Here is a 27,252-nt window from a genome sequence, read left to right as displayed (position 1 = left end):
CCCAAAGAGGTTTTGGACTTGCTTTTGAACAGCATTTCTCTGCCTTCCTAGATTCAAGGTAATGTTAAGGGGAATTTCAAAACAGTTGTGATATGAAAGGGAGCCAGGTGTACAAGGAAATAAATTTAGAAAAAGTACATAGATCACTGGATATATGTACAAGTCCTTGCATGAATCTCTGTGGTATTCAACTCAGTTTTACTCAGTGTTCAAATACTGAAATTAATGTACCTAATTTAATCATGTTAACTAATTTCAGTTGGCCTACTCTGAGTAAAACTTAACTGAATACCACCCTAAGTTATTCTTGGAATTTCGGGCATCTGAGAAACAGTAGCCAGAAGCAAAGCCTCGTTTAAAAAAACTCCACACACATTGCTGATGTAAAGCAACATACACTCTCCTCTCTTTATCAAATGATCCTATATCAAAATTATTCAAGCTTCACGTCACCATATGGGAAAGTCACAATGGCTATGAACCATAAGTCATATATTTAATTTACATTTGTTACTTTTAATACTATGTATTCTCACTGAAGACTTAATATGGTCATCTTTGAAATGCTGGTGTTTTAGCTAAGTAGCAGTTAATTTTTTTAAAAAAAAAAGAAGAGTGCAGACCAAAACAAGAATTTTATAACGTTTGTTTTTATATAAAAAGAATCTTTACAATTTGACATGACATTTTCACATTTGTTAAATAAAGTAACCCACTTGGTGACCCTGTTAGAAATCTGTTCAGTTATATGAAGTTGTTTTCCTGAGCTAAATGATACCGATAAAGTATATGCATTAATTATAGCAGCAGAAAAGGGGGGAAAGTTTTACATTTTAACATGTCCAACGAAACAAAAACCACATTCTATCAAGGCATAAACGCTCTTATTGGGAATGTGTGCTCAGCTTCTTTCTTTCTTTCTTTCTTTCTTTCTTTCTTTCTTTCTTTCTTTCTTTCTTTCTTTCTTTCTTTCTTTCTTTCTGTTACATTCAGCCACCATCAGACAACAATGATAATGCATGGAAATGTTAGCTAGAAGAGTTCAATTCCATCAGAAGAGATCAGTTACCTATCATCTGTTGCTGTCGTGATCCAATCAAATATCAAGACAATTTTATTACTATATAAATTTTACTGAATAGAACCATCACAGAATTGTAAGGAGTCATTTTATCCAACATACATCTGGGATTTTAAAATCCACTGTAGCCACAGATTGAAGATTGAGATATTCTGAAACTATTTTCAATTTTTAATTAAATGTCACAATTAAGCCCACACTCTGATTCTACTGGGACTTAAGCATGAGGAACTCTGACCTACTTTGCAGCCAATTGTTTAGAAGACTTTGAACAGAAAGTCTAGCATACCAACGCTGCTGTAGTCTCTCACTGTGATAAAACAAGTAAGCTGTTTTACAAGGTCAGAGGAAAGTTCCTTTTCCAACTCCTTAAATAAATCATGTCAAATACATAGCCAGAGTCATCAATTCCTCATGGAAGGAAGTAAAACCTATACCTTCCTCAGTTACTTCAGGCTTTGAATGTATCCTTATTGAGATATGAGATAAATCTTAGATAAGCAATGAAATAAAATATTTAAATCTGATATAAGCTAATATACAAAACTAGGCTCCAAAACATGTTGGAATTGAGAAGAATACAAAACCTCTAGAAGTTACAGTAATACATAAATAAAAATAAACTATAGTTATAAACCAAGTTATTCCCCATAGGGAGTTTAAAACCCCAAACTGTTACCAATTATAGAGGTACATATTACTGTAATGTAAGCTTCTTAAAAGAAGCAAAACATACTTGCCTTCTTGATTCTATTAGCTAACACCAAATTCTATTAATTTATTCTGGCCAGGAAGGCAACTGTTAGGCTAACTCTCTCTAATTAGGTGTGCGATAAACCCAGAAACTGAGTATAAATGAACAGAGAATCATTTGCACTTTTAATAAGAAACAAACAAACAAACAAACAAACAAACAAACAAACAAACAATGTGTGTCAAATTAATATTGCTTCTGTTACACTTATTTCCTGTGCAACACTGGCCAAAATTCAAAGCGTACTGAAGATCATGAAAATATTACCACTGACTTGAATGGACTTTTGATAAAATCTTCTAGCAGAGTTTCAGCTGCTCGATAGCTAGCTCTTATGAGAGCAGCTGGCCTCTCTGTTCCCACTGAGCAATTGTCGCGGATCAGCATTCTCAGTATGACACCTGAGCAAATTAAATGAGCATGATATAAAGAGCTTAAGAAAGCCTCTCTGAAACATTAGCTTTGTTCTGTGCAAACTGTGCTACCACTCTTTTGACTCTGCATTCCTTCCTTCCTTCTCTCTCTCTCTCTGGAATTATTATTTTCTCCCTTCCACAAATGTCAGAAAAGCAGCGATACAGGAAGTCACTTTTCACCACAGACCCATTTCAGTCCCGAGACTGATAGAAGAGGATATAACCAGACTCAGAGTTTTTTGAGATGTCCGATGTCAACCCGTAGAATTCTTCAATCGCTTGTGCATCTATTTTCTGAAACGAAATGCGGAGGATATAATTTCTGTAAAAAGAAAACCCACTCCAAATTATCTAGCATGGCTACAGCAATTCTAATTGGGGTTGGGAGAGATCAGAGTGCTGGAGCCACTGCCATATCTCAAGGACAATCAAGGGTCTGGGGTCTTGTCAATTCAAAACCTCCAGTGTCCCACCCCAAGACCACCCCATCTCCGAGTTTTCAACTGGTTACTGCCAATGGCAGAACTACTGGTGAGAGCTTCACAACAGTTTGGGAACAGCTTGGGCCTCCACCACAGCAGAACCTCATCAGAAATGTTTCTCTTTGTTGGTGGGGGTGGGGGGGAGACAGGACTGCATGTTAGAATTCCTGATTCATGATTGCAGTCATAGGATTTTTGCCAACCCAAGACAGTGTATGTTTTGACTCCACAGAGTAGGAAGTGTTGGAGACAGGATGTTTGTGTTACTGTGTTCCATGAAGTGGGACTATTGTCCTTTGCTCTTTCTCTCTTTGCTGTCTGATGCTAGAGAGAGAGGGAGCCATGTTGCAGTGCTCTCTCTGTGTTAATACGTAAATAAAGTAGATTAGCCAAAATGCTGAGTTGCTGGGGTTCTGTCACGCATGATGCGCAAATTCTGCAGATCTCTAAGTGTGCCGGTGTCGGTTGGCATCGGTCGCTGTGATGTTCGGGCTGAAGAAAGCTATTGAAGCTCCCGAACAATCGACCAGGAGGGAGGGAACATGCCAGTCGGGCACGTGTCTCTGCCAGGGTCCTACTCAAGTGTAGGCTGAACTCCTGACAGTCCCTTTCCTCCAACCAACAACAACAGTGGGTGGGGAGGCAAGATTACAGCCTAAACTCTTACACCTCATAACAAAGGAAAAAAGATAGAAGTTAAGGATAATAGCAAACATTTTGGGAGCACATTTCTGCTAATGCAACAGGATTTCCCCTTCCGCTCTCCTGCAACGGCCTACATTTGGGCTGGGTGTTCATCAGTATGCGGATGATACCCAGCTCTACCTCTCTTTTAAATCAGAACCAGTGAGGGCAGTGAAGGTCCTGTGTGAGTGTCTGGAGGCGGTTGGAGGATGGATGGCGGCTAACAGATTGAGGTTGAATCCTGACAAGACAGAAGTACTGTTTCTGGGGGACAGGAGGCGGGCAGGTGTGGAGGATTCCCTGGTCCTGAAAGGGGTAACTGTGCCCCTGAAGGACCAGGTGCGCAGCCTGGGAGTCATTTTGGACTCACAGCTGTCCATGGAGGCACAGGTCAACTCTGTGTCCAGGGCAGCTGTTTACCAGCTCCATCTGGTACGTAGGCTGAGACCCTATCTGCCTGCGGACTGTCTTGCCAGAGTGGTGCATGCTCTGGTTATCTCCCGCTTGGACTACTGCAATGCACTCTACGTGGGGCTACCTTTGAAGGTGACTCGGAAACTACAACTAATCCAGAATGCGGCAGCTAGACTGGTGACTGGGAGCGGCCGCCGAGACCATATAACACCGGTCTTGAAAGACCTACGTTGGCTCCCAGTATGTTTCCGAGCACAATTCAAAGTGTTGGTGCTGACCTTTAAAGCCCTAAACAGCCTCGGTCCAGTATACCTGAAGGAGCGTCTCCACCCCCATGATTCTGCCCAGACGCTGAGGTCCAGCGCCGAGGGCCTTCTGGCGGTTCCCTCATTGCGAGAAGCAAAGCTACAGGGAACCAGGCTGAGGGCCTTCTCGGTAGTGGTGCCCACCCTGTGGAATGCCCTTCCAGCAGATGTCAAAGCGATAAACAACTACCTGACATTCAGAAGACATCTTAAGGCAGCCCTGTTCAGGGAAGTTTTTAACATGTGATATTTTACTGTACTTTTGGTTTTTATGGAAGCCGCCCAGAGTGGCTGGGGAGGCCCAGCCAGATGGGCGGGGTATAAATAATATATTATTATTATTATTATTATTATTATTATTATTATTATTATTACATACCCCTCAACCCTCTTGAGCAGATTTGGGGTGTGTGCAGGGGGCTGCCAAGGGCAGGGAATACATTCCATAAACTGCATTCATACCTGTGGCTAACAAACACCATTGGCTATCATTTTAAGATTACTACAGTAGCTGTTTGCTAGAAGGAGACACACTAAAAAAGACACTCAAAAAAAATATAAAAAAAAATGCAAAGGCATACTCACTTTACTAGAAATGTTACCATGTTCTACTAGCATTGGTAACAGGTTAACAGTTTCTTTGCAAAATCTATTGTCTTGGAGATAATCTAAAAGTAAGTAGTAGACACAGAATAACTACTCTAACGTTTAGAATCTGGAATTACAGACGTTCTTACCTCTACAATGTCATCATCAAAGAGTAACCAAAAATCATGACTCTTCACTATTGCAATATAGTGTCCTCTGTTAGGTCCACTGTGAAGAAGAAAGCAATTCATATTGTGGTCATCATCAACTTTAATATCATTTTTTCCTCAGAAGAAAATGTTGAAGAATTCTGACAACCACTTCCACTTATTTTATCTTTTAAACACAACATTTATATGAAAACAAGCTTCAAATACTGATTTTTCATAAAGAACAAGAACCAAGGAAGCAGCTAAAACTAAAGAACAAGACGTGCTCCCCCCCCCTTTTTGCTAATTTAATCGCTGTATAAAAACAACAACACTTGAAGGAAACAACAACGCGGGCACATAACTCTACATATATTAATAGAGTCCATCAAAGGCCTATTGTTTTGATGATTTTAAAGAATGATACAATGCTATTTCACAGTAAATCAGTAGCAGTAATGTGTCCCATTGTATTTTCTTACCTTCCACAGTGGACTACCACAGCCACTAGATCATACATTCTGTCGGGATTAGTGGCATCTCCTGATGTATTAAACAGCCGAAGCTCTAAGGGAAACACTACCCTGTAGGAGAGTTTTGTATATCGATGTAGCTGATCCATGTATTTAAATCTCTTCAGATGGAGAGCTAGGATCATAGGCAGCTTTTTCACTTTCATCCTGAAACAAAGTCTTTATTTTAGTGTGGTCATAAATGTCCAAGATTCAACTGCATTTTAAAACCTACTTTTTTCTGATGGTGGGCGGTCATATCTCACAGTAGACTTATTAAAATCAGTTGACTTAAGTATACAAATATGCTAAACAGCAATACATTCACACAGCAATTACCACTTGCTAGCTGTTGAGAATTGCATGCCGCCGAAAGCCCATAACAATGTTTGGAACATGGTTGAATCCAAGCAAGTCACAAACTATTATATACAGAAGACTGAAAGCAGTTTGAGAACTTGGGACAGAGCTTCTGAAGTAGGAACTAAAAATATTTGTGTCACAACACTGAGCCAAAAGGGGTGAGCATTTTGTGAGCATGTTCTACTCCTGTAAAACATTCCACTCCTTTGGGGCAAATTTTCACATCTTTGCAAAATAATGTAGATTGTTTGCAAGTGGGGTGTGTGTGTGCATATTAATGGAAATGGGAAGACATTCCTGATGCTGAGCCAACACTCCCTCCTATACAATCTAGTCCTCTATACAGTACCTGACTATCTGGGGCAGCCCATTTAAAAAGCAATGCAGTGCAAATGAATAACATGCTTATGGACATCATCAATCCACACGGCATTGTTTTCAGGGGGATGTGCATTTTGACAATGGCATCAACACGCTCATTCTGCAATTCCTAGTTGGTATGCAAAAATTAAGAAAGTTCTAAAATGTTCACTAAGGAGCAGCATGTCAGAGCTTTTTGCACCCCTTAACGAACCACTTTTCACTCTGAAAATCAGGCATCATTAAACTTCAGGAGTACATCACTGCTTGCAAATGCATGCTTTACTTTCCTGAAGCACAGCCATGCACCTAAAAGCAAACAAGATGAAAACAGCAATGGTTTGAACAATTAAGGTTGATGGAAAGGTAATGTGAATTATTACATACAAATTTACTTTTAAAATAGTCTAAAACATGGAATACCACACTTTATAGACATTAAATTAAAAACTGAACTGAATAAATATACAAGGTTGCAATTCCAACCCTACATACCTTGGAATAGCCCCCATTAAATTCAATAGGACATTGTTCTGAGCAGACATGATTAGGACTGTGTTGCAAGTATACCAACACCAATATTTTATTTAAACTTATAGGAACCATAGTTATTTTTAACAGTTGTTGGATCCTACTGGTAAACAGTGATGGCTAAAGCAAAGGCCTTACTGCTTCATTTTATCTAGTGAACACATCCCTTGTAGAAAAATTGATATAATGTAAAAAGTAATATCGTTTCTAGATTTGGAACTCAGTTTTAACCCTAGCCTCCCAAGTGAGATCTGTTTTTACTGCTTTAAAAAACCATATAGTCTTATCCCTCTGTTTTCCTCCCTTCTGATTCTCTTGCTTTATCTCCTCTTTTTCTTAAAAGTGCAATAAAACAAGCAATGGTGCTACTGGTGAGACCCACCGTGAAGTGAAGGTGAAAACCAGTTGCAGACCTAAGTAGCTAGAAATCTATCACTTCCATGGTGTAGAACTACAGCTACCGCAGACAAAAAATGCTGAGTGAATATATTCAAGGACCGATAGTTTCCTGACCCATATAATCATAGAGTTGGAAGAGACTTTGGAGGCCATTGAGTCTAAATCCTCTACTCAGTACAGGCTCTGTAGTGCAGGATGCAACTGTGGCATACATGACAGCCCAGCATCTGTTAGAATACCTCCAACAAAGGAGAGCCCCCGTTTTCCAAGGCAAGTCTGTTCTATTGTATAATAGCTCTTGCCACTAGGAAGCGTCTTTGAATGCTTAGCCAAAATCCCTTTCCCTGCAGTTTCCACCCAGTGGTTCTAGTTCTGCCCTCTGGAGCAACAAAGATGTCTACTTGTCTGCATGACAACCCTACAGATAGACATCCTTTTATCAAAACTAAAAACACTCAACTCTTACAGAAGCATCAAGTGAAATTCCACAAAAGTACTGATCAATTAAATTAATGACTTAAGCATAGACGAGAATAGTTTTACGAAATTTTAATCATCACTCGGCTAAACTGTAGCTTAAGTCATACGTCATCATCACCACGAAGAGTCAAAACTCCAAGGAAAATAATGGAAACATATATAGAAATGAAAATGTTACATAGGTAAATGAGCCACGTATGCAATTTTATAAACAGAACAATTCATGTCAAAATGTTTACAGTAGCCTATGTTCTCCTATACAAGGATATAAAAATGGATCCTTTTCAGCTGGTCGGGCTCAGATTACATATAACAAAAAGCCAGAGATGGAGAACCTGTCGCCCACAGCCTAATTTCATGCAGCCTCCTCCTTTGGCAGCCTGCTCTGAGGATGAGAAAAAGCCCTTCCCCTTTTGGCTCTGGCTTCTCCCATTGCCAGCATGCAGCCCTTGAAGGGCGGGGAACGGGTTTCTCACTCCTGAAATAAGGAGGAGGGGGGGAAGAGTGCAAAAAACAAAAGCCTGATGTGGGCCATTCCCGTCATATGCCAAAGCTTATCATGACGTCCAACAATTCCCATTTCTCACACAGAATCTTTGTAAAAAAAGCTGGTTAAAGATAAGATTTTTAATCTTCTTAAAATATACAGTGCTCACCATCTCCAATGATGGATCATATCCTGATAACATCTCACATTGCTTTGTCCAGCCACTCAAGGTTGGCTGCTCCAAATAGTATTTGTCTGAATACTGGTACCATGGTAACATCTGGAGCTTGAGCCAGTGTAAGTGTATAAAATTTGCAGATGAAATACAAAAGGGAAGGGGGTAGGTGGGAAGACAGCGAAGACAATTAGGATTAGCTTTTTAGATCATATTGAAATATTAGGGGCTGAAAACGTGAGAGGCAGAAATCACGCAGTTAGGAAATTAATCCCACTGAACCTCAAGTATCTTGGTTGCTACAGAACATTTATTGGTGTTATAACCAAATTAATCTTTCAAAACACAATGTAAGGAGAAATGTTTGGCTAGGTTGCTAACAACTGTGAAACCTACAATATATGCTTATGGTACCTTTTGTGTGCTTCCTGTTTACTGCGACACTCTTCACAGTAATATTTATATTCACTGCACAGGGTTTCTGTATTGCTGAATCCCCTAAAATAGAAGAACAGGCATTAACGTGAAAGACAGACCAACTCTCAACATCTTGCTTAAATGTACTGAATTTAAGCTGGCAGCGATTGACATGCCAATCCCAAAGGACAAGAAAGCCGTAGCAGGTATAATGACATCTAGTAGTTCAAGTTTGGTTAATAGCGTGAAGAGCTCCATGAAAGGGAAAGGCTTGAGATTCCTAGTAGCAGTCTAAGTCAGTGCAATAAAAGATACATTTTTACTAACTTTCTTTCTTGTTAACTTGCATAGTATGGATGAATACAGAAACATGGGAATGGCAGCCCAGGAAATTGTGTGACTCCCTTCCCTACAGAGGTGCATCTAGCATATTTGTCATATAGCTTTCGCTATATGCTGAAGATGCACCTCCTTACCCTGGCCTGTGACAGTCAAAGTATGTTGTTTTGCGAGACCCACCTCTTTTACTGAATTTATAGTGCTCTGGCTGGAATAGTATTACTTATTTTTTTATAACTGTAACCATTTCAGCTGATTTAATATGGGCATATTATATTTTTGTAACCTCCCTGGAACCTTATGGTGAAGGGTGGGTAAGAAATCAATCAAACAAACAAACAAACAAACAAACAAACAAACAGTCCAAAATTTGAGTATCTTCCATACCTTAAACAGTGAGTGATAGACGTGTTTTGCTCCACATCAACAGAAAGGTCTAAAAAATCTTCATCTTTACTGCTTATCTGCAATTTGGAGGAGGGGGGGTGAAAAAAAAAATTATTTCCGTGCACAAAGCACATTTTGAAATCAGGTCTCAAAGTGACCTAGAAATCAAATGGTGATAAAAAGTTAATAGGAGTTTTTCAATATGAATTACCATTTAACAGGCCGTACAAGCACATTAGTAAGATGGGTTTACCATTTTCTTCTATTTACCAGTATGCAGCCCAGAAAAAATGCATTTTTTTCACTTTAATTTTTTTCTTTGCTTTTTGTTTTTCTTAAAGCAGATACAGAAGCTTTATGAAAGATAGTATACACTGACAAATGCCTAAGGCAACACTTGTCAGAACTTGGTTTGGAAACCTGCTGAACTCTGTATGCTCTCCAGTGAGCAAGATAAAAGCAAACGAGTTGATGAATTGGAAATATAATTTGTCTCTTATGAATATAGTCTTAACAGTATAGATATTAATTTCTGTTCTGTAATACCCCATGTATAAATACTGACAAAAGAGCAAGTGAGACAAATGGAACTGGAATCTTGATGCCTTGGCTCTGACTGGGACAACATCTGCAGATAAATTTACATAGTAATAATTGTTCTTGGTACAATAAGCATATGAATATTGGACTGCAAATTCACAGCTGCTTTCCTTTTCTGACCCTTGTTACTGAAAAGTGGATTCCATAAGTCTTTGCATTCCCAATACCAGACCTGAATCAAAGTCATGATGTATCTAAATCTATTTCTGCTACTACCGTCCTTTTCTTTTAAGTACAAAAACTCTGCTAGATGTTTTGAATCATACAAAAAAATTAGAGTACTAAATTTTATTGAAGTTAAGTTAAGAAGCTCTGTGTAAAACTTGGTATGTGGCATCCTAACCCAGGGGGATACTAAAGGTAAAGGTAAAGGGACCCCTGACCATTAGGTCCAATTGTGACCGACTCTGGGGTTGCGGCGCTCATCTCGCTTTATTGGCCGAGGGAGCCAGCATACAGCTTCCGGGTCATGTGGCCAGCATGACTAAGCCGCTTCTGGCGAACCAGAGCAGCGCACAGAAACACCGTTTACCTTCCCACAGGAGCGGTACCTATTTATCTACTTGCACTTTGACGTGCTTTCGAACTGCTAGGTTGGCAGGAGCAGGGACCGAGCAACAGGAGCTCACCCCATCACGGGGATTCGAACCGCCGACCTTCTGATCGGCAAGTCATAGGCTCTGTGGTTTAACCCACAGCGCCACCCGCGTCCCTAGGGGGATACTATGTAACAGCAATTTTGAAACTGGGTAGGCCAGGAGAGGTTAGGGGACAGATTGCCAGCGGTGGAGGGTCAATATCAGAGCACAATGGATATAAAAGCAGACACATACCAGCTAAGTCTTGGATAATTCAATCATTAATGATGCACATCTCTCATTGAAAAATATGCTTACACACTGTCTGTATTAAAATCTACATAAGATTCTCTTTGAAGTTCCATATTCAATTGTGCTTTCATGCAAGACATGCATAATAGCACTAGAATTTTTTATATTAGAAAGTCAGGACCCTCAAAAAAATGCTGCAGTGCTCTGAATACTGCAATGCAAGGATAAAAGAAATATTGAGGTTGGAGTCCTGTGTACAGAAAACTCTCCTTTTAAAATAATGGTAACCAATTTTAAAAGAAAGTGCTATGCATTCTCACTTTTACATTAGGCCTTTTAAATTCCACATTTTGACATATATCTCTGAACTTCAAATTACGTAAGTTGTCTATCCTATCATTTATGATAAGGGGCTGAGTTGCAGGTAAATAGCTATTTTGACTACCGGTTGCCTGCATTAGGAATGACAGTTCTTTAATTTCAAGGAACAAAAACTCTGAGAACTCTAGCAAAACTGAGTGTTAACATGAAATGCAAGATTTCTTTGTAAATAATTTCCCCATCTCCGTGAAGCAGCTTTTTAACACATATGGCAGGAAGACGCTTGTTGTAAATGTTTTTCTGTCCTGATCTTTGGTACATAGAAATCCTACATATTTTCCATGCAATTCTTTTGCAAAAATTGGAGGCACTCATTCTTGTTTGCAGAATTAGAGAGAAATTCTAGGACTACTCCACCATGAAAGGAAACATGTGAACAAGTGTTAATTTTAATAGCTGCTATTAAATGGTTAGCTTTCATCAAGCTAGACTATGAAATAAGCAGCTTCATTTTTCTCTGTGCTCAAATCCTCACACAACTGAAATCTAACACCAGTAAACCATCGTTTCCTGGTTTGGATAACGTGGGAAACTCTAATTAGAGGTTCCTCACTTTGTTTGCTCACACTGTAAAGGAAGGAGTAAGAGGGCTGTGTGCGGAACGGAGGCAAAAGCCTCATTCATATTACTGCTTAATAAGCTGAGATATGATTATCTAAATACAGTCAAAAGAGTTGTGATAAACTACAGAAACAACTACACTTGATCTTAGCCAGAAGGCCGAGAAGCGAAAATGCTCCTAACCCTTTTTTTAGATTCTTTTAGCCTCGTTTAGATTCTTATAGTCTTTATATATAACTTCTGCTTTAATAATTTTAGCTTTCCAAAACAATTTACAGATTTACTTATGCTGGTCTGTGACCATAATAAAGATTTGATTGATTGATACAGAAACAAGGATACAAAAAACACATTTGCACAATAAATGAAATCAAAGTAATCTATAGGAAATACCTACCGTTTCACAAGTAAGACATCTGGTTTCATTAGTTAACGTTCCCTGAAAAATTTCATGAACCCATGTTGGGTCTGGTGGGCTGTTGTTATTTTCACTATCAATGCTGCCATTCGGTAAACGACCGTTTTGCTTCTCTTGTTTACTCTCCTCTTGCAAAATATCGGCAACTGTATTTAGCAGATAGTTCAAGAACTCATGCGCATCTTGCTGCATATAGTTGTCAAAAAGCTCTGCAAAACAAATTAGCTAGGATATAAGACGGTTGAACAAAAAGCAAGTAAGTTATATCTATAGACAGACCACCTTCCAATATTATGCAAAAGAGTTTTGCAATAAACAAACTCTACTCTCCACTAGTACACATACTGGCCATCATTCTGAGGATTTTAATAGTTTAAAAATACTGTTTAAGAAACATTATTGTCCTTAGGATATATGTTATGGCTGTTCCAGCATATTCTAATAAAAAGAGGCAAAGTAAGTGTAAATGATATGGCCATCAAATTTTAAATTTTACAGGAATTTTGAGGTGCATCTTAGTGATATTAGGTGATTGTAAACCACCTCAATACAGGGTGATATTTAAACCTTTAAAATAAAATATTTATTGCAAGTGTGGCAAAATACAGGGTTATGCCCCCATTTAATAGGGATAATATAGGTACATTAACTATCACCAGGGCGGGGTGGGAAACCATAAGTTCAGTTTCTGAGTGTCAGCCCAAATTAGAAGAACAAGAATGAACAACAGAGAGACAACACCCTTTTTCTGACTGAGTAAAACTGATAAAGGTAAACATGTCATAACAGCAGAATAAAGCATTACCATTCTCTTTCCGAAGTCTTGTTATGAACTTTTTTGGAGGTATTACTCCAACTTTTTTCTTCTGGGTGGCTATGCTGTGGAAAAGATCAGCTAAGCAAGTAAGAAGGCTTTCCTTTTTTCTGGGCTGACTTTTGTATGCCAAGACTTTCTCCCGAAATGGACGACAAAAATAAAGTGCCTGAAGAACTGAATTGCAGTAGCATGTATTTCCAAACTAGAACACAAAGAAATGATCTATTAGTTCTCACTGAAAAGGAAGACTGTTTACAAAGAGAGTGGTGTGAAACAAAGGTGTATCTTAGCAAAAGTGTCTCTTACTGATTTTTGGAGACTGAAGTATAACTTATCCATTAACTAGTGGCAGATTTAACAGTCAGCAAAGCATGCACCTTTTACTGCCATCTGGCTTCTCTGTTGTACACATTTTATTTTTAGAAATATCTGACAACCAATGGGCTTTCTTTCTACAATGCAAAATCTATGCAGCATTAGTAAATGTTATTGTTTTGAAAATTCACCAGAAAAACTCTGGGTAGTATCTAATGTCAAATAATAGTCTAACTGAGCAATAGGGCTGTCTTTTCTCTGCCTCAGATCTGTTTTGGAGGGTCCCCCAAATTTCCAGAGAAAATGTGAGGAAACTACAGGAGGTGGAGAGGAAAGGGGAGCCCAATTCCACTCATAGAAACTGTTCCACTCCTGGGAAGTTACATTTGAGTATAACTCTCTATGTTGTATTCTCCATTTTATAAAATGTATGCACTGTTAATGCTGTAAAATTCGAAGTTCACAGTACACGTTCCTTATCAAGAGGCTGATAGCTCTGTTTAGTAAGGTTACAAGACTGAGAATGAGCCATAGGCTCATGTACTTCCTATTCCCCCTCTTCAGAGCAAGTACCCTTTTTTTCCTTGTCAGGCTTACCTACAGTTCTATTATTACAACTACACCAATGTTTCACTTCAAATTTTGGCTTAGCTGGGAGTTCAATTAGGGTCAAACAAGGTTAGAGTTGGTGCAGAAGTAACCATGAATCACTGTTAAGGTCACTAAGATAAGGGAATTATTGCTAGAAAGAGAAAAGAGAAATGTGTGAGGGCCCGCAGCGTTATATGCGCCAAGATCACCGCAGAAACATGGGGTTGTGTGTTTTTTAATGGGGCGGGGAATAGAGAACCCATATATCACTATTTTAAGTTTTGAAAGCCATACAGTCTACCAGCTGTTTGAGGCATCTTTTAAACAGGTCCAACTCCCAGTCAATTAAACAACTGCAATGAATATTATATGATTGTCCTTTTGATCTAATGCATCAACTACAAACATAAGAATACAAGGTTTCAGTCCAATTAAGATGGGAGTTTAGCTTGTTGGCTGCTTTTAATTTTTAGTTTAAAGATATCCTAATGCCATTGTTTCCAGCTTCAGCAAATCCTCTTAACTTTAACTCCAATATACCATGAACATGCACCATGGACACCCAGCACACTGCATATAGTTCTCTGCATATTCTTTTTTTTTTTTTAAATAATTTTTATTAAGGTTTTCCAAATTAAAACAAATAAAATCCAATTCATAAACTTTTTCCAATATCCAGGACTTCCCCTCCCCACCCCCTCTTGTGTTCCAAATCTTCCAAAAAAGCAATAATATTCAACAAATTCTTATTCCCAAAATACACTCATCATCAATAACTCAATTTATCCAAATTTCCATCCCCTAAGGTCGACCTATTCCCTTCCACGAGTTCCCCCCTTTCAAATATAATACAGATGAAAATAGAATAAAAACAAACAATAATTTTACAACCTTTGGATTCCAAATTTCCCTCCCCTCTTTCCCTGTTGCGTTCCTCCTATCCCTCCACTTCTAGTGTCTTCCTGATGAACCCACCTTTCACTAAACCCACATCCCTCTGGTTCTTTACCGGTCTTTTTTTTTTAAAATGGCATATATTAAACTTCTGGCATTTTTAAAATTACAGATGTCCAATCATAGAAGGAGTCTATCAAAGGGGGCCCATTTCTTCTATCCAGATTTTTATATCCAGGAGTATAAACTCCAATTTTATATCCATAAGCTTGTCAAATCTGGATATCCCAAATGTTCCCACTCCAATTCTGTCCAGTTCTTGTTGTTTCCTTGTTCTTGTCAATCACTCTCCTCCTTTTTACTTCCCTGTTCCCTCACAGAAATGTTCTTTTTCCAAAGGCTTCTAGTGTCTCTACAGAGGCTTGTTATTCAGGAGCAAAACATTACATCATGTTCCTTTCATTTTTCAACAGATTAATCCATTGTTTCCAGTAAAGTGTAGGCCTCTGTAGACAAAATAATGTTCCATTTCTGCAGTTTCCCAGGAGATTAAAAGTTCTATCCAACTGTTCAAGTTTCCCATCGAAAACACATGCAATGTCCCTCAGCTCCTCTAGGTGGATTACAATAACAAAGTTCCCTTCCAGATCACATCCGCCAGTCCAAATAACTTATAAATCCTTATTTGAAACAATTTATCTCCAATTTATAACAAATGTAGCCGGCAAAGTCCTCATAACAAAGTCTCAATTTCATTCTTCCGTTTTGACAGCTCTTTGACAGCTGTCAAAACCTCCGTTGTTCTTCTCCAGGCATTTTCACGAATCGCTCCAGGGATTCCGGGGGGGTTACTTTTTAATACAAATTCCACTTTTCTCCTCCAGCTCAATCTTATAAATTTCCCTCGCGAAGTTGCTAGTTCGGCAAGATAAGGTTCTTCTCGATCTTAGTTATCCAGTCCTTTGTTTTGGCTCTTCTACAATTTGGGGGGGGGCTGACTTCCTTTTTTCCACCTCCCCCGTTCGCTCCAAATTCTAAAAATTTATCCCTCTTTTTAGTCCATATTCCAATTACTCACGGGTTCTTCTTTTGGGTCCAAATTTTCAATAGAAGAAGTCAGCGCTCTCCGCCGGATGGCATGCGGCTGCGCTCGGCAGGGATAGCAGAGGACTCAAAGCACCACGCTCCTCCCCGGCACCCGATCCGTAGCCTTTAAAAAGGCTCCTTCACGAATCGAGAGGGCGCTGACGGTGCCAGCCGAGTCTCCATGTCCACGGCCTCCGTGGCCGTGGTTTTTAAGGGTCCCCGCATCGCCGGTGCGGTAGGACCCAGCCCCTGCCGAGCAGGCTCCCTCCGGAGCTCGGAGGGAGCCCGCCATTCGGCGATGGCGCCGACCCGGAAGTCAGTTCTCTGCATATTCTGAGTGGACACTCAGGCTGGCACAAATGGCAGGCATTGGCTAGCGTCACAACTGGCTCTCATGAACAATGAGAGACCTAGGATATACCTCTCCTGAGGCTGTATGTACATTGCAAAAAAGAAAACTACCAGAGATGGGCAAGCTGTCTTTCAGGGACTCTTCTTCACTTTCACTCACCTTCTCATTGCGTAACCCCTACCAGGCTTCCTAGGAATCCTAGGATTCTCCATAACAGTTTAAAACACTGCTCTTGCACTTAGTTTAGAGTCTGAACTTAAGTCTGAATAAAGATTGAATATATTTTTCCACTCAAAATAAAAAACACGTTTAATCAAGTACTAGAGAGATTTTATAATTTCTTTATGTCCAGAATTTGTGTAGCCCTAAGGCACAGGCAGGCAACTTCTTTCATATACATTCATTTTCTTTCAAAACAAGTAATATCTGCAACTTACATTTACTAAACCAAAATAATGCTCATTGACTGGAAACTGTTCCGGACCAATTTCTTTCTCCAAGGCCGAGGCATTAGCGCCCTAGAGGGAGGGAAAAACACACACCAGTAATTACCATGACCTGTTCTATGGCACAGTTTACCCATGCAGGCAAATTAGGCAAAGAGTTTGCTTAAGAACAACTAAAGGAGGATGCCCAAAACAAGAATACAACCAGCGATGCAAGTTTCTCTGTACATACAACAGTATGGCTGTGCATGTTGAGCTGACAACTGATATACTAGTTTGTAACGCTAACAAACAGTACTTCTGTTTGTTACTTCTTCACACAACACATAGTTGCTGTTGTTTTTAATTTGTTTACAGTATTTATAGCCTGCTCTTCATTATTTTCAATCTCAGAATTGGGAACAAAGTAATAAAAACAGAGAAAAACAATATACCAAAATTACAAATCATATAAACAGGTCTGACAAACAATGTATTAACAAATCTGTCATAAGACAAACAAGCGAGACTACAATGACAAAAATTAAAATTTCCAATTTAACCAGATGCCTGGGTTAAAAAAAAAACAGAACACTTTCAAATACGGTAGATTAAACCACCAATGGTTTTAGAAGCTGCTCCCATGTCATTTTTCACTTACGGCAACCTACTCACTCCCCCTCTTTCTCTCACAGAAAGAGAGCTAAAGGTCAGAAATTATACTAGAAATGCAAACCTGCGATGGCAGGCACATTATCATTAAGCCATAAAACATAATATAATATTGCAGCCTGCTGTTATTAGGATAGAAGGAAGGAAGAAGCCAAACTAGTTTACCAGGTAACATGCTAGCAGTTCCTCAGCTGCTCCAGAGTCTTGTTTAAGTGACCCAGGCCAGTAACTACACTCTGAAATTAAAATGGTTATGTCTTTACTATTTGCCTTTACTATAGTAAATAGTAAAAGCATGCCTTTATTATTTATTTATCTAAGTTATTAGTTCTTGATTGGCTAAAGCTAGCTGCTGTCCAGCGTGTTTAAGGACATCTGAAGGATAATTATGTTTTGAGAGATCAATATGAGAGGGAAGAAGCCAAGCTCATAGCTGCGGAAGCCTGACACATTACTAAATGTATGGAGGGAATCCTCACAATTCTACTCCACACTAAAGCATTATAAAAGGTAAAGGTAAAGGTACTCCTGCCTGTATGGGCCAGTTGTGACCGACTCTAGGGTTGCGCGCTCATCTCGCTCAAGAGGCTGGGAGCCGGCGCCGTCTGAAGACACTTCCGGGTCACGTGGCCAGTGTGACGAAGCTGCAACTGGCGAGCCAGCAGCAGTGTCGCACACGGAAACACCGTTTACCTTCCTGCTATAAAGCGGTACCTATTTATCTACTTGCACTTAGGGGTGCTTTCAAACTGCTAGGTGGGCAGGAGCTGGGACCGAACGACGGGAGCTCACCCCGCCGCGGGGATTTGAACCGCCGACCTTACGATCAGCAAGTCCTAGGCACTGAGGTTTTACCCACAGCACCACCCGTGTCTCTACCGTTATAGTCATTAAAGCGTTATAGTCAGTTTTAACTAGAAGGGCTGAAAATTAAAGGCATCCATGCTCATTTATGAAGGTTGTAGCACATTATTGGAATTGTGATGTTTAAAAATAAAGATCCTGCACATGTTAGTTATACGCATGCAAAAATTAGCTGATCTTTACATTGCTCATTGACTTGATAACATGCATCTGTTCCTGGGACTTATGCCTGTCTTGACAAATTTGTGAATATAGTCCAGCACTTACAAGGACTTCTTGGATTAGTTAAACATACTCAAGTATAAGCAAAAACCTTAGGCGTGGCTATTCAGAAGCCCTGGTATGTTTAATGTTGCTCTTTCTTACATTTGTATAGGACTCCAGGCTAAATTTTATGGTAAAGGACTAAGTAGCATTAATTTGCACACCCATCATTTCTGACATTAACTACCAGGATAACACCCCAGTACTAATCTCCTTCCATTTTTATGTATAACTGGAATTAATATACTTAAATTTACTTAAATATTTAAATACAGTCATGACGGAGGAAGTAGCAACACAAGAATGTGATTCAATTCCTATTGATGACCTTACTGCCAATATTTTCTTTTTAAAATGAATGGATGCTCCTCTGCAGGATGGATAAACAGTTTTGCAATTATGGATCCAACATTTCACATTGAAATCATTTATGAAGTCACTGGTTTAAAAATACAAAGAGTTCAGAGATCACAATTCTGCTTGAACCTTTACCAATGGTTGACTAAAGTGACATTGGTTGTATTTTGAGGAGACTTACAGGGAGACTCTAATTAATGAATGAACTTTGTACAAGTTGCCCTATTTAAAATGTATGGAAATATACTTTTTCAACAAAGCACATGACGGGCTTCATGATTAAGTGCATAATCACAATGTCAAAGTATACAGAAGAAGATCAGTAAAACAGAAAATGTATTAGGTCGTGAACATAAAACTATTCCATCTACAATGTGACAACTTGCCTGATGGTACTGTTTAAACCTGTTGCATTCAGCAAGGGATGTCAAGGGATGGTGAATTTAATATGATTGGGTGGTTTGTTTCCCTGGGGTGGTCTGAGTTGCTAGGATACTTACAGAAGAAAAACAAAATGGAAATCTATTACCCAGCTGAGAACCCCCTCTCACAGTAACACTTCGTATTATCTTCTATCTGCTGTAAGCTACTTTGGGAGCCAATTTTTGGTTCAAAGCAGCTTGAAAATATAAAAAAAACCTATTAGTGTTTGTACAGATAATTGGTTTTTCAAGAGTGTGTTCACCATCATACCCCTTTTAAGGTTGCACTTCCCTTGCACACATGGGGAGCTTCCCGGCTTACAAACCTACTTCCTGATTAGTGCTAAGCTTAGTTTGTCAACTTCAGACTTAATGGCAATCAATGATTATATCAAGCCATTGAAGCCAGAGGAGAATCTGAGTGCTAGTCTACCGCTATCCCACTTAATGTTATTGGAAGATTTGACAGGAAGGTTTCCGGGGTGTGTGCATGATTATTCTTTTTTCCTGAGTTTTTATAATTTTAATGGCTGGGTCAGTCCATTTCATACGCTCTCTTTGGCATGCAGCAATGGGCTTGTGCTTGATTATAAAGATTAGGTCACTCTTCACCAGGCCTTTGATTCTATCCCTAGGTATAGAGATATTTATAGGGGAAATGGTTAGGTTCATTCGGCCTCATTTCCTCTACACTCCTTCTGGCTCTAGGATGGGTTTGTTTTCTCTGATGATGTATCCCAATCTTTAACATATTGGCTGCTGTGTTGTGCTTTCTTATCCACTTGTAATTTATTCATTTTGGAAAGGAAGGTTGGATAGGTACATTAAGTATTGAAGAATTCACACTTGATACCCAGCTCTACCTCTCTTTCAAATCAGAACCAGTGAAGGCGGTGAAGGTCCTGTGTGAGTGCCTGGAGGTGGTTGGAGGCCAGATGGTGGCTAATAGATTGAGGTTGATTCCTGACAAGGCAGAAGTACTCTTTTTGAGGGACAGGAGGCGGGCAGGTGTGGAGGACTCCTTGGTCCTGAATGGGGTAACTGTGCCGCTGAAGGACCAGGTGCGCAGCCTGGTAGTCATTCTGGACTCACAGCTGTCCATGGAGGTGCAGGTCAATTCTGTGTCAAGGGCAGCTGTTTATCAGCTCCATCTGGTACGCAGGCTGAGACCCTACCTGCCCGTAGACTGTCTCGCCAGAGTGGTGCATGCTCTAGTTATCTCTTGCTTAGACTGCTGCAATGCACTCTATGTGGGGCTACCTTTGAAGGTGACCCGGAAACTACAACTAATCCAGAATGCAGCAGCTAAACTGGTGACTGGGAGCAGCCGCCGAGACCACATAACACTGGTCTTGAAAGACCTACACTGGCTCCCAGTACGTTTCCGAGCACAATTCAAAGTATTGGTGCTGACCTTTAAAGCCCAAACGGCCTCAGTCCAGTATACCTGAAGGAGCGTCTCCACCCCCATCATACTGCCCGGACACTGAGGTCCAGTGCCGATGGCCTTCTGGCGGTTCCCTCACTGCGAGAAGCCAAGTTACAGGGAACCAGGCAGAGGGCCTTCTCGGTAGTGGCACCCGCCCTGTGGAACGCCCTCCCATCAGATCTCAAAGAGTAAAACAACTACCAGACTTTTAGATGACATCTGAAGGCAGCCCTGTTTAGGGAAGCTTTTAATGTTCAATAGAATATTATATTTTAATATTCTGTTGGAAGCCACCCAGAGTGGCTGGGGAAACCCAGCCAGATGGGAGGGATATAAATATATTATTATTATTATTACTATTACTACTACTATTATTACATGTGATTGAATTGCTTTCTTCAACACAAGCTGGCAGCATTATTTAATGATATATGAACACTACCAGATCACATACAAAACCTTTAAAGTTCCATGTTTCGAACCAATCTCAGAAGTCAAAGAATCTTATTGTTCTCATACAAAGATTGAACTATTCTCACAGTGGAGAGCAAACTTGCATAACCTCTGGTCTGGGTAATCAGATTCAGCGCCTTCTCCTACCAGGATGCTTAATCAGCCATACATACTTGCTTAGTATGCCTCTTATTAGCACACAGGGCAAAGGCTAAACTACAGTGTTGTATTAGGAGTGAAACAGCCCTGCCACAGACCTGATCTAGATCTCCTCTTAAAAAAAAATCAAACCACGAAAACCTATGCAAATCTATGCATTTAACTTAATATGTAGCTGGGCTTTGAAAAGAAGAATGTCAAGTATAAGTTTAAGTGAGGAGAAAAGAGTAGAGCTATCTGTCATTGTCCAATGCATTCACTGCAAATCTACTATCCATTGCATTTACCTCATGATGCTCAGCCCAACCAAGGGTTCTCACAGCAGCATACAAAACCAGAAATCTAGAAGCATTTCAATATTCATTATCTAAAACCAGCAACATTTAAAATCAGATTTTTAAAACACTTTTGCTATCCACCAGTATTTGTATACCCTTGTGGCAGAACCTGATTTGTGGAACTGCCTTCTCAAAGAGGGTTGTGGGGCACCATCTTTATTCTCTTTTCAGTACTAGATGAAAACTTTATTTACATTTTTTTTCATACTGCCATTTTTTTATTGTCACATTACTGTATTTCATCTCTTAAGATGCAATGTTGCTCTGAAATGCTTTAATAAGTATATAGGTAAAGGTAAAGGGACCCCTGACCATTAGTTCCATTCGTGGATGACTTTGGGGTTGCGGCGCTCATCTCGCTTTATCGGCCGAGGGAGCCGGCTTACAGCTTCCGGGTCATGTGGCCAGCATGACTAAGCCACTTCTGGCTAACCAGAGCAGCGCATGGAAACGCCGTTTACCTTCCAACCAGAGTGGTACCTATTTATCTACTTGCACTTTGATGTGCTTTCAAACTGCTAGGTTGGCAGAAGGGACAGAGCAACGAGAGCTTACCCCGTCGCGGGGATTTGAACCGTCGACCTTCTGATCAGCAAGCCCTAGGCTCTGTGGTTTAACCCACAGTGCCACCTGCGTCCCTATTATAAGTATATAATAGTATATAAAAAGATACGACATTCAGTCTAGAAATCTGCAGCACTGTACAGTTGTCAGAAATTTCAACAGGCAGATTAAGGATAGATGCTGTTCCAACCAAAAAAATAAAATATGATGGCAGCAAATATTGTGCCAGAAGAATGACTGATAACAGTGAACTACTAACCTGCTACTAACATCCCATAGCGTCAGTATTAGAACTATGCCAATGAATTTTGTGGCAATGCAACTAAATTATTAGACATTTTGATAATGTCTTAATCAGTATTTCATCCTAAAGGTAAAGGTACCCCTGCCCGTACGGGCCAGTCTTGCCAGACTCTGGGGTTGTGCGCCCATCTCACTCAAGAGGCCAGGGGCCAGCGCTGTCCGAAGACACTTCCGGGTCACGTGGCCAGCGTGACATCGCTGCTCTGGCGAGCCAGAGCCGCACACGGAAACGCCGTTTACCTTCCCGCTGGTAAGCGGTCCCTATTTATCTACTTGCACCCGAGGGTGCTTTCGAACTGCTAGGTTGGCAGGCGCTGGGACCGAGCAGCGGGAGCGCACCCCGCCGCGGGGATTCGAACCGCCGACCTTTCGATCGGCAAGCCCTAGGCGCTGAGGCTTTAACCCACAGCGCCACCCGCGTCCATTTGAGCCTTTCATCAGTTCAGCACCCACTGGTAAGTATACATGTTTTTGCTGTCCCTCTTCCTTTACTTTCAAAATATTTCCCCCCTTATGTTATGAAAGAATCTCACAAATTCTCATTCCAATGCCTTTTGAGATTTTTTTTTTGTCTTGGAAGGATGTGTGCTTGTATCCCCTGACCCACAATCACTAGATACTCAACTTCCATGAGAAAAAAGCAGCAAATGCACATATCATTTGTCTCACGTTTCTTCTTTTCCAGTAAAGACTGAGCATAGTATAATGGCATCACATTGTATGTATGGGGGTGGGGCTGAATAAAGCAGTCAAAAGGCATCTATGCCTAATGTATTCTTGTAGAGCCCATCTTGCTAAGGCACATTGGCATCTACTGAGGAGATTAAAAAGATCCCCCTGCTAATAAGTAGGCATGTCAACTACAGGAAGAGGTGATGGCTAAAGACAAAAAAAGAAAAGGAGAGAGATAAGTATGAACAGTAAGAGAAAGAACAAGGGCTTTGTGGAAAACACCACAAAATATGAAAACTTGGATAAAGGGGAGAAGGAAGTAATTTGAGATGGGGGGAAAGGAAGGATGTACTGAAGAATGTTAGTGGTCAGAGTGGCATGGTCAATAAATGCATGAGCATGTGCACACACAAACACTTAACATATATACAACAAATGCCCACACAAACACACAGCCAGGCATACACACATTCAGACAGGCAGGCAGACAAGTGGGGGGGGTGTCACAGTATTTCTGCTTCTATTCCATCGCTGTGCTGCGGAGCAAAAATTGATTCAGAAGTCTTTACTTTGTAAATGTGCCTATTCTCCTTCCCATTGCAAGAAAGTCTTAGGGCTCAGGAAACAGGACAAAGTTAACTTTCTTGTTTCCAAAACTCTGAGGCTTTCTTGCCATAAACACCTCACTATAAGAAGGAGATGTGCATTTAAGTTCAGGCAGAAATGTCCACTTTTGGGGACATCCCAAAGCAATATAGTAGGAACATTACAGCACTTTAGCAGAGTTGTTTTTTAAAAAAAAATAGTTGCCAAATTACTCAGGTCCAGGGGAGCCATAACATAACCCTTGGGAGGACAGGGGCCAGCCTGTTCGAAGGAAGGAAGGAAGGAAAGAAAGATGTCACTAGCCACTTCAATGCAAACTCCAATACTATGATTCTCACAGACCTGTGGGGCTGAGGCTAATAACTGCTACAAACCAACGGGGCCCAGATAAGGCAACATTTGCAGTCTTCTGCAGAATGGTGACATATCTTTTGGCAAGAGATTTCCTATTTGCTTTGCTCCTACCTTCTAAAAGGCTTCTATGTCAAAAGGGAAATAGTATCAAGTTTCCCCACTCTTAAAGTAAACAGTTAAGGATTTTAAAGTGAGAAAAGTCCAGTCAGCACACTTAACAGATTATGAATAAAAATCCACATGTGCTAAGAAGAATGTCCTCCTTGAGGGGGCTTTTTAATTTACTCAAGCGGCCGGTCTGTATTTGAAAGCCTCATTTGCTACTCTCTTTCATAGCTACTTAAATGAGCCACACGTCAAAGTATGCCAGTGTTGACATCAATGTTGTGCCCTCTAAAGCTGATTAACAGTGGTTTTGATCCTGTCCTGCTTTCCCAATTAAAGCATAAGGAAATGAAACCTATGTGGAAAGTAAGCCTTAGGAAGAGGAAGCTGAATATTCAAATGAATATGTTGACAGGCAGGACACTCAACCTGCCGGATGAAGCAAGCTCTTAGCCCACAAGAGCTTATGCCACAATGTGATAGCCTTTTAAAAACACAAGATACACGCCAGTTACCACACCAGAGTGCTTTAATTTGCATGAGGAAAAGCACCCTCCTCTCTTGAAGCTCTATGTTTTTAAGTTGTATTCATTCTACTTGTTTTTATTACTGCTTTTTACCCGCCCTGAGCCCGGCCTTGGCTGGGGAGGGCTGGGTATAAATAAATATTATTATTATTATTATTATTATTATTATTATTATTATTATTATTATTTACTGCCTTCATAGGAGCTACTCATATCCTGCTGTGCCAACATTCCTCTCTATACAGTCCTACCTTGAGGCCCACCTGCAAAATCTTTGCCCGCCCACCCATTTCCACACCTTTTTCGTTTTAAGGGGCTCACTCGTCGTTCCTGACCCGCCTCCAGGTCATGATCCAGCAGCCCAACCCCCCGCACGCTTCTGCTTTAAGGTTTGCCCCAAAGCGGCAGCCACCCTAATCCAGGTTCCTAATCCAGGGTGGGCCTCACCCCCGGCAGAAAACGTGTACTCGAGCGGAAATACCCTCCGGCCGCCGCCCCTCCAGGCAGGGAGGTGCACCCGGTGGCCTCTCGTCCCCTCTCGGCACACGCCCTCAGGCCCCTCCGGAGCCCAGCTCCAGGCGCTCCCTCTCCCCTGGGGGACTCCTCACGCCGCCGCCGCCATCACCACCCAGGGCAGCCGAACATGGGCGGAAGGGGAGATAGCAGCGCCCACCCCTCCGCCCGCTCCTCACCATGGTACAGATGGAGGCGAATTTGGAGACTGTCATTAGGATTTCCATCCGCGCAGCGCCATCTTCCACCCAATCACACGTCGAGGCGAGCCGGGGGAGTTTCCCACCGGAGGAGGAGGAGGAGGGGAAGGGGGAAAAAAAGAAGACCCGGGCGCCGCCCCCAAGCAACGGCTGAGGGAGAGCGGGATGCCTCCGCCCCCCTCCGGCCTCCCCGAGAGCTCCGCCCGCCTGACGAAACGACCCGTAAGCAGTTCCAACCGCCGAGACAGACGACGGTGGGCGGGGGGGGGGTGACGGAGGGCACGCGCTGCGTCCGCTCGCCTTGCCCTCGGCACTCAACCAACCGCCCTTCTCCGCGCGCCGCCGCCGCGCAGCCTTTTCCGCCCGCACGAGCCCCGCTGCCCCTACTACGCCTTGCTACCCGGAACCGTAGCGCCGTAGTCTCGCAGGCCCCCAAGAGCGCAGCCAATCCGCTTTCCCTGATCAGCGCGAGAGCACGCCGGCTGTCTCTCCGTGGCTCCCCGAGGTCCTAGCGCTAGACGGTTCCCCCCCCCTCGCTCTTGCTGTTCGTGGTTAATACGCGTCTTTCTCTCGTACACGCGCGCAGGTGATGCGTTGTGTGTTTTAGGCTCCTGCGAGCACGAAACAAGAGAGGGTAGTACAGTAGTAGGTATGTTAAGTGTTTCTGCAACGGGAGCAACCGTAGCGTAATGAGATAGTTGCAGCCATGCTCCCCACCCCGCTCCAGCTGCCACACCCTTTCTAAGATTATGCAAGCTTCGAAGGTTATACAGTAAGTTTATAATTATACAGTAACAATTAAGGATACATTGCAGCGATTATTGCAGATCCCTGTGGGTTGCCTTTCATCTAGATATTTACCGTTTTATGCGCTCATAACATGGGCAAACGGTTTGGGAGAGCTCCAATATATTCATTAGGTTGCGTTTTCCGTGACATTCCAGTAAATGCAACACAGTTCTCTTGGAATGGAAGCGCCTGGTGTTTTCAGGATCCCTAAATGCTTGGCTTTTAAAGCTATATTTTCATGTTGGTTTGGCGGCTCTAGGACCCCGGAGAGAGGGATGCTGCAGGGACGCTGCCGCAGAAATAGTAGCCGCCGAACACCACGGCCCTACTCCCCGCGTGCACACTACACCACCTTAAAGATTGGAATTAATTATAGAATAAGCTTTTGGGACACACTCCACTGCATCAGACACATAAGGTCATGATCAGTTGCATCTTCAGGCGTCCCATCAGGCTATAGGAGAGGGAAAGAGATGGGACTGCTGTGATGAAAAAGCATCTCTGTTATGTTCCTTCCTCAAAGGTCACAGCAAGTCATTCCATCCAGTTATAGAAGGAGAGAGAAATGGGACTTATCTCCATCAGTGCTGTGCTGCTAAAAGACCAGCAGCTTTCATAACTCCTTGAAATCTTTCCACTGGTCATGCCAATAATTAAATTGCCAAGAAACTGTGCAAAACGGTATGTCCACATTACCAATAACTGCAGTCAATGTGTTCCCACCACATGTTTTTGAAGCTGCATTCACATGTTGTTAACCATAGTTTCTTCACAAATGCCGGTGTTTGATGCATTTCTCACCTCAAATCAGCTTTAATCCAACTAGAAATTTGGATGTGGAGTAAGTGGGAATGTGAACGTATGAGCCAGCTGTTGTGCGTGCGCAGTTCTAGGGTGTGTGTTTACAGCGGTGGAAAACCAAAGAAGTCATGTACATGGAATACATCCCGATCCTTTCTCTGATGTGAACAGACCAGCACAAATGCAGCTTGAAATGGCAGCAGGGGTAAATGATCTTATAATCATAGAATCTTAAGAGTTGGAAGGGACCCCAAGGGTCATCTAGCC

The 27,252-nt window shown here is 41.4% G+C and overlaps 1 protein-coding gene across 1 annotated transcript; it reads right to left on the bottom strand.

Moving 5' to 3' along the window:
- Positions 1-632: 632 nt before the first annotated feature.
- On the bottom strand, positions 633-25,878 carry USP12 (ubiquitin specific peptidase 12). Its single transcript, XM_081909415.1, has 9 exons — positions 25,375-25,878; positions 16,606-16,686; positions 12,919-13,132; positions 12,093-12,322; positions 9,324-9,400; positions 8,595-8,678; positions 5,356-5,553; positions 4,874-4,952; positions 633-2,545 (listed from the first exon to the last, which is right to left on the bottom strand). The coding sequence occupies exons 1-9, from the start codon at positions 25,420-25,422 to the stop codon at positions 2,444-2,446; spliced, it is 1,113 nt and encodes a 370-aa protein (XP_081765541.1). The 5' UTR covers positions 25,423-25,878; the 3' UTR covers positions 633-2,443.
- Positions 25,879-27,252: the final 1,374 nt, after the last annotated feature.

The sequence above is a fragment of the Podarcis melisellensis genome (genome assembly GCF_964234715.1).
Source record: "Podarcis melisellensis genome assembly, chromosome: 4".
NCBI lineage: Eukaryota > Metazoa > Chordata > Lepidosauria > Squamata > Lacertidae > Podarcis > Podarcis melisellensis.
The sequence above is the reverse complement of the archived record's forward strand: the minus strand, read 5'-3'. Positions and strand labels throughout refer to the sequence as shown.